General features: G+C 35.0%; 1 protein-coding gene across 2 annotated transcripts in view; it reads right to left on the bottom strand.

Annotated features, from left to right (window-relative positions):
• LOC144974190 (uncharacterized) overlaps positions 1–10228 on the bottom strand; it is an 18542-nt gene extending 8314 nt beyond the window's left edge. Inside the window, exons 1-4 of one of the 2 annotated variants that reach the window (XM_078917109.1) lie at positions 10128–10228; positions 5891–7613; positions 5131–5301; positions 4431–4530 (exon numbers count right to left, since the gene is read on the bottom strand). In XM_078917109.1, coding sequence (XP_078773235.1) covers positions 4431–4530; positions 5131–5301; positions 5891–6035 — 416 coding nt within the window. In that variant the 5' untranslated portion in view covers positions 6036–7613; positions 10128–10228. The remainder of the gene's footprint in view (positions 1–4430; positions 4531–5130; positions 5302–5890; positions 7614–10127) is intronic. The other variant, XM_078917111.1, reaches the window with a different exon arrangement.
• Between the last annotated feature and the right edge of the window lie 6816 nt (positions 10229–17044).

Here is a 17044-nt window from a genome sequence, read left to right as displayed (position 1 = left end):
GAGTAGTGAAAATATGGGACTGGAACTGAATATATCTAAAACAGAATGTATGACGGTATCTAAAAATAATAACCCACCAGCCTGTGTAATAACAAGCAGAGGACAAACAATACAACAAGTTGAATGTTTCAAATATTTAGGCTTCAATGTAACATCCAATGGAAAATCAGATTGTGAAATAAAGAAAAGAATAGGTATGGCGAAGAATGCATTCAACCAGCTGCATACAATTATGAAAAACAGGAATATTAGCATGAAAACAAAAATCAAAGTCCTGGATTGCTATGTACTGTCTGTGCTGCTATATGGTTGTGAGAGCTGGACCATAAACAAGACCATGGTTAAAAGACTGGAGGCAGTGGAAATGTGGTTTTACAGAAGAATGATGAGGGTGTCATGGATGGAAAGGAAAAGAAATGAAGAAATTTTAGAAATGGCAAACAGAAAAAGATCACTGATAACAAAAATCATCAAACGCCAAATGGAATTTTTAGGACACATTATCCGCCACCCTGGTTTGGAAATACTCGCCTTGACTGGAAAGATGAATGGAAAAAGAATAAGAGGAAGACAAAGAATAACGTATTTGAAAGGGATAAGAACTTGGACAGATGAAGCTGAGAAAGGTGGCGCTGCTTTAATAGAATTGGCAAGAGATAGATCAGCTTGGCGGAAGATGACCTCCGACGTCTGCTTCAGATATGGAACTACATGAGATGAGATGAGAGTGGAGATAGTTTAATCGGTCGAGGATCATCCTGAGCACATAAAAAAAAACTTGAGCTTTCATATAGAACGATATCCACTAAACATGCTCAATGCGTTTTACAAGGGGTCCCTGACCAACAGCAACATGTAACATGTAGAACGAGACATGACGCCTGTTAGGCGATATTACATTTTTTTCCCGACAAGGACAACGTTGTTAACGGCCAGGTACTCATTTTATACCTGAGTACGGTGAGAGAATATGAGTAAAGAGCCTTTTCCAAGTATTCAACTATGCGCCTAGAGAGGATCGAACCCAGGACTTTCCGATCTGAAAGCGAATGTCATACCACTAGTCCACTTTTTATTAGTGAGGTTGACGACAGATATATATGAAATATATAATTTTAATTTTAACCCTTTCCTTACCAACTATAGGAAAATCGTCGCATTGGTTACGATACACCCAACATTTTTCTTATTCAAATTTCTCTTTTACATCATAAAATTTAAAATTTAAAGAAAATGAACAATGTGTTGTAGAGTATATATTGCTAAAGAAATTATTTATCGCAAGAACTTTACTGCTATTATGTTTGAATGATAAAAAAAATATATTTTGTGTTAGCTGGGTGTGAAGTTTTGCGGAAAATCTTGAAAATGTCTGGTAAGGAGAGGGTTAAGCGATGAATTATTGTTTTTATTGTTTTTCTTGTTGACTGAAGAAGTGGTTTGAGCCCGAAGCGTTCCGTGTTTAGTATTTTGTTCTTTTTTAAAAAAAAAAAGTTGTTATATTCATTTTTGGTCGTTACTTTTGATCAAAGGATAGCACATTTACATGAAGCCTACTTCAAGTTAAACAACATCGCCGTGACAATCATTAACCCATATTATCCCATGTCGTTATCTTCTCTTCCCCCATGTCTCCACATTCATTGATATTCATTATCGTCTCAATTAACCCTCTTCATGTTGTACCCTATCCTATCCAAGTCGCTCCTCATTATCTATAGTGTTCATTCTTAGCTCCTCCAGCCACTAATGACAATCAAACTAGAGTACGGGTAGAGAAGGGGGGCGGGGGGGGGGGGCTCAAAACAAAACAAAACAAAACAATACTATACACAAAGAATTAACAAGTTAACTGCCGGACTCTGAAAAAGCAACAACTCGTTTTTAAAATTTTGGCCAGAAAACTCGTCCTTCAATTATCGATCGATTTAAACGATCCTCAATTTGGCAAAAACTCTTAAACTTGGGAATTCGCGAAAATCCCAGGTTTGAGAGCTTTTACCAAGATGAGGGTACTTTAAATTATCGATATTTGAAGGACGAGTTTTCTGGCCAAAATTTTAACAACTAGTTTTCCCATTGGTGGCAGTTAACAGATAAAACGGTCTCATACAGAAAAATAAAGATCAGTACTGTCACTCTATGTGAAAAACACGTAGACTCTATTTGAAAAAGTTTGGCCAGAAAACTCTTCCTTCAAATATTGATCGGAGTTCCACAAGTAATGTTACTTCCAAATGCATTAATGCATCTATTGGTTACCTCTTACACTACTTGATCGGTTCATTTACTGGCTGGAGGAGCTAAGAATGAACACTATAGATAATGAGGAGTGACTTGGATAGGAGAGGGTACAACATGAAGAGGGCTAATTGAGACGATACTGAATATCAATATATATATATATATATATATATATATATATATATATATATATATATATATATATATATATATATATATATACATATTTTTTTTTTCTTATATGTTGACATCAATATACCTTTTCTAGATATTTATATCTTTCCACTTTTATAATCTGTATGTCCCTTATTTTACACTATGTAATTATTCTTACCGCCCACAATATGATTATACTATATACCTATTACCAAATCTTACTTTACCACATTATATTTACGTATATTATGTTTATGTATGTATCATTGTCGGCATTTTATACGTCTGTACAAAAATTTCCTTTTGGATGAATAAAGTACATTATTATTATTATATTATTATTTGAAAAATAAAATTTTTTTAAGCTTCACAATGATAAAGGTTCTATTGACCCAGAATTAAAAAAAAATAAAACAAAACAAAACAAAAACCAAAAAAAAAAAAAAAAAAAAAAAAAAAAAGAAAAGAAAAAGAGGAAGAAAAAAAGAAAGAAACCCAAACAAAGACATGAGCATTTAAATAACGCAATATATTTACTTAACGTGCTCAATTTGCTTTACAAAGGATCCTCAGCCGATAGCAACAGCAGATGTGGGACGAGACATGATGCCTGTAATATTTATTATAATTACTCTTTCTTTTTAGGGAGCCAACGTTGTTACGACCAGGTTTTCATATTACATCTGATAAGGTTAGAGCATATGAGTAAAAGGCCTATTCTATGGATTTAGCGTTGCGCCGCTTAGAGCGGGGATTCAAACCGGTGAATGACCTTTAACTTGAGGTTTTATATAGCGCAATATCCACTATACGTGCTAAAAGCGCTTTACAAAAGGTCCCTGATAAACAGCAACACGTAACAAGTAGAACGAGACATGACGTCTGTTAGGCGATATTACATTCTTTTTTCTGAGAGAGACAACGCTGTTAACGGCCAGGTACTCATTCTACACCCAAATACGGCGAGAGAACGTGAGTGAGTAAACAGCCTTTTCCAAGGACTCAACTATGCGCCGGGTGAGGCTCGAACCCAGGACCTTTAGATCCGAAAGCGAGTGTCATACCACAAGACCAAAAAGACGCACAAAGGGACAAGAGTCAATTTGAATAGTGACAATTTTACACGAGTCATCAGAATGTTCTTCTCAAGTTGAGATAATCCCTTAAGCTTTATTTACCAATCTCACATTTCTTCCAGGCTATAGATCTAGTACATATATTTACTTCAAATTGCCCTGCAATAACAAAGCACTTTTTTTTATTTTCAATTTTGGTCAGAAAAAAATCTTGTGGTTTACCGCCGTACTCCGAGATAAAAGACACGTATTGAAAATTTTGGCCGGAAAACTCGTCCTTCAAAAATATATCGATCGATTAAAATGACCGAAAGCTCTCAAATTATTACTCTGCGACATCGCCGACACTGTTTAAAAGTAACACCCGAGTACTGTGAGAGAATGTGAGTAAAGTGATTTCCAAGGACTCAACTATGCGCTGATCGAGGCTCGAACCCAGGACCTTCCGATCCGAAAGTGAGTGTCATACAAGGCCACATAGCCGCACCGGTATATTCAGATAACTATAAACACTATTTGTTCTTCTTATATATTATCTTTGAGTCTAAACGGTACGGTGTCTCTGCTTCTCACAAAAATTCAAGCAAAATTAAGTGTGATCAGTGACCGGATCGGTGACCCACAGTGATCGCGGAAAATTCATATCCCTACGTTGTTTCCTAAGGGTAAGGCGCTTTACACAAGTAAACCAACTCAATTCAGGTGTGAATGAGTACCTGGCAATAGATAATGATGGTAATTGTAAGATCGTTTGTATAAAAAGTCAGCTAAGTGGGCGACTAGCACTGTATGAAATGGAAACTATGGTTCCATACAGCCTGCTGGAAGGGGGTTTGGATAAATAAAACATTGTAGAGCGCATTGAGCATGGTTAATCGATGGTAATGCGCTATTGAAATGCTCATATTCAGTCTTCTAAAACATATTTAAATGCTATAAAATAAATAAAATTACCCGTGACGTATGATTGGTGAGTTCTTTTGACTGGCTAGTCCTTTTTGGATCTTGGCCATGTATTCCTTTGACGGTGGCGGGAGCGTAAGGGTCTGGTAACCTGAGGTAAAAAAAAATTGAATAGATAAGGCTCTTTCATTGCATTTTTCATACAATGTTTCATTGCTTATATTTTTGGGGTATTGTATTTTCAGGACTCTTCTTAGTTGTTTTCTATGGAATCTGTTTAATCTTTGCTCTTCAGTTCCCGTCAGTGCCCATGTTCCATGTTTCTGAAATATATATATATATATATATATTTCTAAAAAATCACGTATTCAAAAATTTCGGCCGGATAACTCGTCCTTCAAATATCGGTCGATTAAAGTGACTCTCATCTTGGTTAAAAACTCTCCAACTTGCTTGGGCCGTCCCATGTTTCAGGAGCATCGATACCATTCCGACATAATACCGTTTTGAGGTAATGGGTTACTACAAATATCGAGAGAACGAAATCAACGTCGTTCAGCTCTGTGTTATGATATTTTAGCCAACCATGTTTATGAGTGAGTAGTTCTCACTAAACTCTATTAATCAGATTAAAAACGTTCAATATTACACATACCGTAGTTTTGAGTATTAATACGTTTTATCCGTTGGCGGATGTTGTGAGTTTTAAGAAAATAAACTAATAGCATCAACAGATCAAAATACTACTTACGCAAGGCCTCACGTGACGGCCTGGGAGGTCTCATTGGCTGATGCAGACCTCCCTGACCTTCATATCCGATAACATTGTGTCGTACAGGCGGAGGTCCCTTGCCACGGATACTGGTTCTCTGGACATTGTTGACTAAAATAAACTCACCCCGGAACACACCGCCGTTTCCTTCTGTAGAATGATAATAATAATAAATGGTGAATGACGCCACTGAGTTGAATATCATCATCATTATCATTATCATCACAATTTTCATCATCATCATCATCATCATCATCATCATCATCATCATCATCATCATCATCATCATCATCATCATCATCATCATCATCTTCTTCTTCTTCTTCTTCTTCTACTACGATATACTACCACCACCACTACTATTGCTACTACTATTACTACTACTACTACTACTACTACTACTACTACTACTACTACTACTACTACTACTACTACTACTACTACTACTACAAATACTACCACTATTAGTACTATGTACTACTAGTACTACTACTACCACCAAAACCACCACAATTACTGCTACAAATAGAACAGTTAGTCAATCGCAAAATACCTTTTCCTAACAGAAAATAAATCTCCACTTCATCCGGGATCGATCACTGTGCCCTTGCGTGTGAAGTGAGTGCTCTACCAACTGAGCTATGAGGAGCTCTTTGCAACGATTGGTCGCATAGAACATTTAGGAATAAAAAGAAAACCAAAAAATAAAAAATAAAAAGGAAATTGACTTTTACCGTACCCGGAGCTAGTCCTTTCGTAAGCCCAGAGGCCCAATGAGGGTACGAAGATATGTTCTGGGAACCGGGGTGAAACGTCGGTCCATTTTGATGGAACGTATTACGGGCCGGATCAGTTCCCTTGGGAGATGAGTGTCCTTGACCCATTTTGGAATCGTTGATACATGGACAGGATTCTCATCGAATTGAAATTGCTTGGTGCTCCATCAGTTCTAAACCATGACGTCAATGGTGGTATCGATAATTCATTCACCAAATAAAATCAATGACTACGAATATCAATTCTGTTTTGTTAATATTTGGTTTGTTGAGATTTATCGATATTATTTCGAAAAACCTAGTCATTAAAATAAATTAGTGCTCCGGAATGAAATAACGATGTTTTAAATCAATGATTGGATTGTTAAAATCTGTCATCCCAAAACTAAGTCAAAATATTTTTGATCCTTTGAAACTCGAGTGGTATTATTGTTTGCTGCTTAAATATATTCTTAATAATTGGAACACAAACTTGGAATAAAATGAAAACTGAATGGTGTGCAGTTTGTGGACGAACACAATGATAATTTAATTCCCTTGACTCTGAGTGTGTTAAATAACCAGGTTGGTATTCTGATCACCAGAATAAATAGCTTTGCTGTGTTTGAAAAAAATATTATGATTAATGTCTGAATGATGAAATTGGAAAGCCTGGTTGAGACTTCAGAGACGGGTGGCTCACAGAGATGTATTTGTTATGTTTGTGGAGCGAGCTTGCTGAGTCACAATGTTTAATGTGTTCCTTTCTATATTCCTTTCTAGGCAGAATATACTCCAATTGTATTTATCCAATAAGCTTTCTGTGTAAAATGGGTTTCTTTCTAACTTTCGTAAAACACAAAGAAAACGTTAACTGTATTTTCCCAATGCGCTTTCTGAGTCATTGTTATGCTTTACGCCAAACAAGCTTCCAGTTTTACTGTGCATGACGCGTTCCTTTATGTTTTCAATCGTCGAGAAAGAATACCCAATTGTGCTCGCCTAATAAGCTTCCATAGACACAGTTTAGAATATTTTCGTTTCGAATTTCTTTACAACACAGACGAAATTGTGTTTGTTCAATAAACTTCCAGAGACACTGTGTAGACTATTTTCATTTCTAAAGTCTGGACAACACAGACGAAATTGTGTTTGCCCAATAAACTTCTTGAGTCAATTCTGTACAATGCGTTTCTTCTCAATTTCTTTAGTTGTGTTTTCCCAATAAGCTTCCCGAGGAACTGTGTGTATGCACTCCTTTCTGACTACTGTCTTGCTGACTATGTGTGTCAAATCAGCTTTCTGGGTATATCTGGATAGGAACGTGTTCCTTTCTAAAATCCATCTGACGCAGAGGAAACTCCAATTGTGTTTGCCTAATGAGCTTCCTCCGTCACTTCTGTATAATGTGTGCCTTTCTAAAGTCCATCATACGCAGAAAAAACTCCAATAGTGTTAGCCCGACAGGTTTTCTAATTAACTGCAGGCATGTGCTCCTCTTTCCAAATCTCGTCTTAGACGGAAACTCCGATTATGTCTGTCAAATAAATTTTCTGAGTCAATGTGTACAATGCGTTCCTTTCAAAATTCCACCTGAAACAGAAGAAAATCCAATTCTAATCCATTATTGTAAGATTCCGTCGTATCTTCTAGACATCTTGTTTCCGGGAAGTTTGTCATCCACTTTGAAATTTTATTTGTTTAAATCTGTGGAATATAAATAAAAAAATTACAACACAATAATAATAGTATTAATAATATTAATAAACAATAAAATAATAAAAAAATAATAGTAATAATAATAATATATAATAATAATAATAATAATAATAATAATATTAATATATAATAATAGATAACAATAATATAATAATAATAATAATAATAATAATAATAATAATAATAATAATAATAATAATAAATAATAATATAATGATAATGATAATAATAATAATAATAATGATAATAATAATAATAATAATAATAATAATAAAATAATAATAATAAATAATAATAATAATAATAATAATAATAATAATAATAATAATAATAATATAATAATAATAATAATAATAATAATAATAATAATAATAATAATAATAATAATGAAATTATAATAATAATGATTATTTAAAAAAAAAGCAATAAAACTTAGTATTATGATAATAAAAATGATTATAATGATAATAATACTATTGATACTAATAAAATAATACTACTACTACTACTACTAATAATAATAATAATAATAATAATAATAATAATAACAATAATAATGATAATAATAATAATAATAATGATGATAATAATAATAATAATAATAATAATAATAATAATAATAATAATAATAATAATAATAATAATAATAATAATAATAATAATAATAATAATGACACGGAGAATTGATTGTTCCTCTGTGACCTCTTGTTGTTCTGCCGGTCAAGCTATTGACATGGGTGCCTTTTTAACTATTTTCTTATTGTATAAGCCTTCAGTTCTTCAATCAACATACAGTGCATACACTTTTGAACATTACGCCGGTTATCGTAGATTTTATTAATAAACATTTAAATTAAAGTCAAATAAACATTTAAATTGTTTTATATTAAACTCGAAACTTTAAAATAAAGTATATTTTTGCCTTGAAATCAACTGCTGACCGTGAATCAAAGCCTAGTCATCGTTATGTTATAGCCTGACGCTGAAATCCAAAAGGACTGGCATTTTTAGGTTTTTGCACCGTCTAGTGAGTTGTAGTTAGTAGAGCTCATGGAAACAAGTTATTCCATTGGTTGAACTATTGAATATAACTCACGATTTGTTTTCTTTTGTGGCAAAAGAGTGGCATTTTGACGTCATTTTTTTGGTCAGTATCAGGCCATAACTTTACGAAGGCCACGATCAAAGACCCATCGTTTCCCTTTAGTGCTTGCCAATTACCCGGAGAAAACAGTCCACAGATCTTGAGTATCACTCACAATTTTAACACAGATGATTGAAAAAAAAATGTACCATGTCGTCAGGTTTTGCAATGTAATTCCTTTATCAGTGTGTCAAAATATTGTGAGAAATACTCAATAACAGGGTCTCACCGATTTATTTGTTTGTGTTTGATAATATGTACAAGGGTTTTCCACTTCATGTTAAATAGGAACCAGTGTTTTGACATAACTCTTCTTCCCTATTAACCAGTAGATTTTTGACCAATCGAAATATGGAATATGTGACACGCCTTCACATGTGCTCTGACAAACATGGTTGGTTGTTTATAAACATTAATGATGTGAATGAAATCGACCTCTCTCTGATCATTGTTATTGTTTTTATAACCGCCAAATTGGTGACTAGCTATCACACGATTTTCTCGATCAGATTGTAAACGACTAAGTTTACACATAGTTTTCTGTGTTGGATCTATTTATCAAGCGGTAGTAGCTTAGTGGACATTTTACTGAGTCACATACTATCGATAGTAAAACCTGTGGAGTTCGCTATGTTAACCAATCACTGCCATTGTTTACATTATGACGACTGTCCGAGAGGCGTGGTTATCTAAGTGTCTATTGCGTTCGGTTATCAGACCTGCAAATGTATGCACATCTCCCTTAACCCTCTCCTTACCAGTCATTTTCAGAATTGTCCCCAAAACTTCACACCCACCCAACACAAAAACAGACATTTCTTACTCAAACCGAAAAGCAACAAGCACATTCTATACATAATATTATTTTTCAATATGAGCTCTAGCTATAGCAAAAAGAAATGAAATCTGGGTGAGAAAAGTGACGACTGCATCGTAACAAATGTGACGATTTTCAAATTAATTGTGGTAAGGAGAGGGTTAAATTAAAGATATTAATATGATAAAAATATGATAGCTATTCAATCATTTTAGCACGCAAAATACGCCCGTTAACTAGATATCTTCTCGATGCTTTTAAATCAATAAAATCACTACAACAAAACACTGAATGCCGGCGGTGGGAAAAATGTATAGAATCTAAATCTGATATTAATGATGCTGTGCGTTTGGGTAAAGTTCTCACAGCATCTGCCAGACGGATATAACGTATCAACACACAAAACAATGTGTAACCCTGGCCGTTTATAGACTGATTAACACAATTTACTGAACACTACTCATAAAAATGGTTTTCAAAACCCAATAACAATTTATTTTCCTTCTTTATAAATCAATAAAATCACTACCGCATAACATACCGAATCCAGGTGACCGGAAACCTTTAGAAAATCTAAAACCGAAATGATAGTGATAATAATAATATTACCGATGTCTCCTCGTCGTTTCCATCACATTGAATAGGTAGTTATCTCATTCGAGCCAGTGGTGACCCCTGGATTGACGCACACAATGCAGAACTGCCGTGTTCTGGAAAAACCCAAATCTAGAAATTTGGCCAGAAAACTCGTCCTTCGAATATCGATCGATTTAAATGACCCTTGTCTTAGCAAAAACTTTCAAACCTGGGACTTCTCGAAGTCCCAGGTTTGAACTTTTTTGCTAAGATGAGGGGTCATTTAAATCGATCGATATTTGAAGGACGTGTTTTCTGGCCAAATTTTCAACTAAGTGTTTTTACGGAGTGCGACAGAGATTTAATTCCTGCTTTTTTTTCAATAACTCAACTAGAGACGAACTTGGACACACTTTTTTCGCAATGCAAATTTGATTGGGGATGGGTAGGGGGGTTGGGGACGGGGGGAGGTGGGGGGTGGGGGGGGGGGGGTTGGGGTGACGAGAAAGAAAACAAAACAAATTACCTTTCCTCGTCGTCTAGGAAGATGTTGAAATTATTTTATTTTTGCGCGCAGTGCACTGTATTATAATTTGCTCTGAACATCTTGACAAATGTGATATATTTTTTAAACCACAGCTTCAAAGGCAATGGGGTTGTGTGATATAACAATCGTCTTCGGATTGGAAGGCCCTTGTTTCGAGCCCAGCTCTCAGCGGTACATCGTTGAGTCCTTGGAAACAAGCTCTTTACTCACATTCTCTCATCGGACTCGGGTTTAAAATGAGTACCTGGCCGTTTACAGCATTGACTTTATCCGGAAAAAAATTTGTGATATCGCCTAACAGGCGTCATGTCTGGTCCTACATGTTCTGTGTTGCTGTTGGCTAGGGACCCCTTGTAAGGCGCTATGAGCTTGTTTAGTGGATATTGCGCGATTTATTTGCTTTAGGCGTCTTGAAAATGTGATATAGATAGTTCGAAGATGACGTCACTCAGGCCTTTGTTATTGTTTTTGCCATCCGCGTTTGTGAGTTGTTCTCACTAAACTGTATTAACCAGACTATAAAAGTTCATGGTTACACAGAGTTTGTGTGTTGGTCCGTTATACTTCCGGATGGCAATGTTGTGAACTCCTTGGCCAAGCGCATTCTATCTATACTATGTAAACAACTGTCTCAAGGCGGGATATTATTATTGTCGAACTGGTACTTAATATTAACAATGATTTTCTGGTGTCAGAGTGATGACATCCTATTTTCTAAATCATAGTCTAAATTATATATGCTGGCCGTCAATAAGAGTCATGTCACCCATCCTCGCTCTTTTACGCCCCGTAATCCTAAGAATCTGCTTTAACACCCTGTTACTGAAATAGTTATTCCCCTTTGATGGAACCAATTCATTATAAGTACTTCGAAGGACTGGTTACATATAACGCAATGCAACAAAGCGCTTTACAAAGGGTCCCTGACCTACAGCGACATGTAACATGTAGAACGAGACATGACGCCTATTAGGCGATATTACAATATTTTTCCGCCTAAGACAACATTGTTAACGGCCAGGTACTCATTTTACACCTGATTACGGTGAGAGAATGTGAGTAAAAAGCCTTTTCCAAGGACTCAACTATGAGCCGAGCGAGGTTCCTACCCAGGACTTTCCGATCAGAAAGCGACTGTCATACTACAAGGCCACATGGCCCCGCCTCATGACTTAACGCTTAGGATTTATTGGGAAGTAAAGTCGTGACGTCACACCCTCTATTCTTTTGGTTCCCAAATCCTTGGGAGTTATATGTAACCAGTCCTTCTTGCAGTACTTATAATGAATAGAATAAATAAAGTCGGCTGACCTCCAGTATCCGTTTCTGTCCCTTTGCGCGTTAAACAAGTGCTCTTCCAACTGAGCTCTCACATACCTTCAGAAATCTATAATTATTGTTAGTTTAGACTTAACATTTCAATTTTAAAAAATAATAAAATCATTGCATATAACCGACGTGCACTTATTTGCAGGTCTGATAACCCAATTCATTATGGGCTCATTGTTGTAAGTAATGGAAATCTCAAAATATGACGCAAAATATTGTCTGTCCATTACAACAATGATAAACTAGGCCCGTAGTTGTGATATCAGACCTGCGTATTTGTACACGTCGCATTTAACGATTTGTAAACACACCAAGATATTTGAGATGACGTAATTAAGTGGTTTTATGGAAATGATAATTCTTATATTCAGTGTTTAGATAAGATTAGCTTAAAATACAAATTGAATTCATTATAATATTAAATAGAATACGGGGTTACGGGCTATAGATTTTATAAAGAACTGAAAAAATGTGTGTGAAAAGTGCGACATAGCAAGAAAGAAAAATACACGAAAAAAAAACCAACCCAAAAAATCGGTCGACCTCGACTGGGGATCGAACCTCAGACATTCTGATTACCGGTCAGACGTGTACAACTAACTGGTAGACTGATTTTTTGGATGGTTTATTTCTCTTGTATTTTTCTTTCTTGGTTTGTCTGGCACCTTTCATGCACACTTGTTCAGTTCATTAACTTACACCGGTGCCTGCTCCTTAAGTTATTAATTTGATATAGATTTTATATCTGTTTAAAACTGAATTATTGCCTTACAGGCCACATTCCTACACACCAAATGTTGCTGTTCGCTTGGGTCTCCTTGAAATATCATTTAATTGATTTTGTGCTATATAGAGGTCCAAGGGTTTTTTATGGATAACACTGACACAATGTCGATTAAAGCCGATATAGGACAATTCAGGCTATCTGTAAGTAACAATAATAATAATAATAATAATAATAATAATAATAATAATAATATAATATAATAATAATAATAATAATAATAATAATAATAATAATAATAATAATAATAATAATAATAATAATAATAATAATAATAATAATAATAATAATATAATAATAATAATAATAATAATAATAATAATAATAATAATAATAATAATAATAATGATAATAATATAATAAATAATACTGTATATTAAAAGATACTATAGATATATACTACTTACCACTACTACTACATACACTACTACTAACTTACACTACACTACTACTACTATATATACTACTACTACTACTACTACTACTACTACTACTACTACTACTACTACTACTACTAACTACTAATAATAATATAATACGCTACTATTACACTACTACTACACTACTACTACTACTACTACTACTACTACTACTACTACTACTACATACTACTACACTACTATAACTACTACTACTACACTACTACTACTACTACTACTACTACTACTACTACTACTACTACTATACTCTAATACTACTAACACTGACTACTGCTACTATTACTACACCACACTACACTAATACTACTACTACTACTACTACTTACTACACTACTACTATACTACTACTACTACTACTACTACTACTACACTACTACTACTACTACTACTACTACTACTACTACTACTACTACTACTACTACTACTACTACTACTACTACTACTACTGCTAATACTACTAATACTGCTACTGCTACTACTACTACCACCAGCACTACAACTAATACTACTACTGCTTAGTATTACTACTACTACTACTGCTTAGTATTACTACTACTACTACTACTACTACTACTACTACTACTACTACTACTACTACTACTACCACTACTACTACTACTACTACTACTACTACTACTACTACTACTACTACTACTACTACTACTACTACTACTACTACTACTACTACTACTACTACTACTACTACTACTACTACTACTACTACTACTACTACTACTACCACCACCACGACTTAGGGAAGTTGTTGTTAATAGCGCTCAGAAAAACAAATGATCCCATTGGTTGATTTAATGAATACAACTCACGATTATTTCGGCGGTCTTCGGCTTGTATTTTGGTGTAATATTTTGGTCAGTGACAGGCTCTGACGTTACGAAGGCTACGCTTTGTGTCAGGCTATAGATAGTATGCGCTTGGCTAAGAAGCTCATAACATTGCCATCCGGAAGTATAACGGACCAACACACAAAACTGTGTGTATCCATGAACCTTTATAGTCGGGTTAATACAGTTTAGTGAGCATTACTCATTAACGCGGATGGCAAAAAACAATAACAAAGACCTGAGTGACGTCATCTTCGAACTATCTATAGACATAACGAAATTGAAACCACTCAGCTCTTTGCTATAAGTTTTAAGACACGTTGTGATAATTTTACCTATGCGCATAGCATCAATAAGTTAACGAGGACAACGGTTCTACTCGTCATATCAACCGTACCAACACAGAATGAAATATGTGTGGGCCTAACACTTTAACGTTCATAATCCGATTCAGAGAAGTAAGAACTAAGCATCCAACTGGCTGTCTAAAACCGATACCAAAGAGCTGAATGATGTCATCTTCATTCCATCTTTACATGTAAAAAAAAGCTTTCAAAAATTCTGCCCAAAATATATTTAAAAAGAAAACAAAAAACAAAACAAAAAAAAACGTTTTGTCAATAAGCTCTAAAAAGACCGGGCAAATGGGTATCGGGTTTCTCTCGTTTTTGCGCTGATCTAATTAGGCGCCGTTTAGACTATTTATTTTTTAACAAAGAGGCCTTGTTGATATTACCTTCCAATGGAATGACAGGGGATGGGGGGTGGGGGTGCTCGGGGAGGGGGGGGGGTCAGGTTGACATAGTAACACAAAAGCTAGAAAGAAAAAGCAAGTGAATAAAAAGTGAATCGTTAAATGAAGACAACATAGAACAAATTTTCGGCCTAAGGCCTTTGTCAGCAGACAAACAATCAAGTCACACACACACACACACACACACGCGCGCGCGCACACACACATGCACACATACACACACACACACACACACACACGCACACACAATTTACATTTGTGCCCCAGAGTCTTAAAACGATTTTATATCGGGTTGATTTGGGGGCCAAAAAGTGATTTTGGAACTAAAAATACAGGGTTTTTTTTTTCTTTTACCACCTGATAAAGAATCGAAATAGCTTAAAAGCTAGTATTGATAGAAACATCTAGTTTTTGTGTAGCTTTTTCATCACTATCCAAGTTTTTTTGTGGTGAAATTTCAGGAAGCTGTAATAAACCGTTACATTACAGTCGCGCTTTTGGTAAAAAAGGGATAAATTTGACTCAAGTGAATTAAAACTATCTAAAAAAATTAGATATTTCTATCATTTCTAGTTTTTAAGCTAGATAATTCAATGCTTTATCTGGTAGTAATTTTTAAAAAATACCCTGATTAAGAAATACGTATTTTGAGTCTTTGTCAATGAAGGAAATTGTATCTATTCATTATCCATCACAAAAATTTTAGAATTTCGTCCCAAATATTCGATACGGTTTTATTTATGTGGTGCGTTTATCAAAACAATCGTGGAGTCAACTTTTTTTCATTAACAAGTTTTCTTGAAAAATTGCTTACGTTACATACATTTTAATTTTCATTGAAAGTTTGATTGTAGTAAAATTTCAAACTTGCAACATTTATAATCTGGTGGCTACAGGCTTCTAAACTTTATTTCTCGCACCCAATTTACCCTACCTTACCAGAGTCCTGTTTCCCTTCAGAGGCTGAATGTCATGGAACGCCATTATTCACTCTCAAGGGCCATTACCGAGCAGTCGATTATCTATTTGCCAGTTGTTGCCTCCACATTTCCTATCCAAGTCGATCTTGGTATTCCGTGGTACCAATAAATACATGTTCAAAAGTATCATGCTATTTTTAACGCATAATTACTAAAGTAACTATAGTAGTTTAACTGCTGGTTAGAGTCAAGAATTATATCAACTAAAAAGCAAGTTTTAACCTAGATCTACATGCATGCTAGATTATTTTTCGTTTTATAAATCGTAAGGTGGCTGGTGTGCATTTTTTGTAAGACAACCTGATATTTCAACTTCCGAAATGACGATTTGAAGGAATTAAGAGTGTTACTGGGACAATCGTCAAATTACGAATTTTGAAACTCTCGAAACAGAAACCTTTTTTTCACAAACGTACCCTAATGGGAGTGATTCATTTTCGGTCTCTCGGTAAACCGAGTCATCGATCACATGATTTGTTACTGTCCAACGATTGGATATTTCTAATTTAATGTAAATATGCTGCATTGTTTATGAAAGTTGTAACTATACCCGACTCATGATTGAAACTGAACAAAAATTAAATTGAGCTCTTATACAGAGCAATATCCACTAAACGCATTGAAAACGCTTTACAAGGGGTCCCTGACCAACAGTAACACTTAACATATAGGACGAGACATGACGCCTGTTAGGCGATATTACAATTTTTATTCCGGATAGAGACATTGTTGTCAACGGCCACGTATTCATTTTACACCTAAGTGCGATGAGAGAATTTGAGTAAAGAACCTTTCCCAAGGACTAAAGTTTTCGCCGTGCAGAGCGGAAATCGAACCCAGGACCTTCCGATCCGAAGACGAGTTTATCCCACCAAGACCATAAAATAACCTATAGTGATGTCACAGTTGGATATTTCGAAAACTGAAACCACATTTTATTATGTAGGTCGTTTTAAGCACAATTTTGCAATGTGACGAATGACTCCAGCTCATAATGGAACTGTAATATAGATAGAATGCGCTTGGCCAAGGAGTTCACAACATTGCCATCCGGAAGTATAACGGACCAACACACAAACTCTGTGTAACCATGAACTTTTATAGTCTGGTTAATACAGTTTAGTGAGAACAACTCACAAACACGGATGGCAAAAACAATAACAAAGGCCTGAGTGACGTCATCTGCATACTATCTATAGATAGTAT

The sequence above is a fragment of the Berghia stephanieae genome, chromosome 5 (assembly GCF_034508935.2).
Source record: "Berghia stephanieae isolate SIO BIC M18660-M18661 chromosome 5, UCSD_Bste_1.3, whole genome shotgun sequence".
NCBI classification, from domain to species: Eukaryota; Metazoa; Mollusca; class Gastropoda; order Nudibranchia; family Aeolidiidae; genus Berghia; species Berghia stephanieae.
This window is presented reverse-complemented; position numbering and strand designations above follow the sequence as displayed.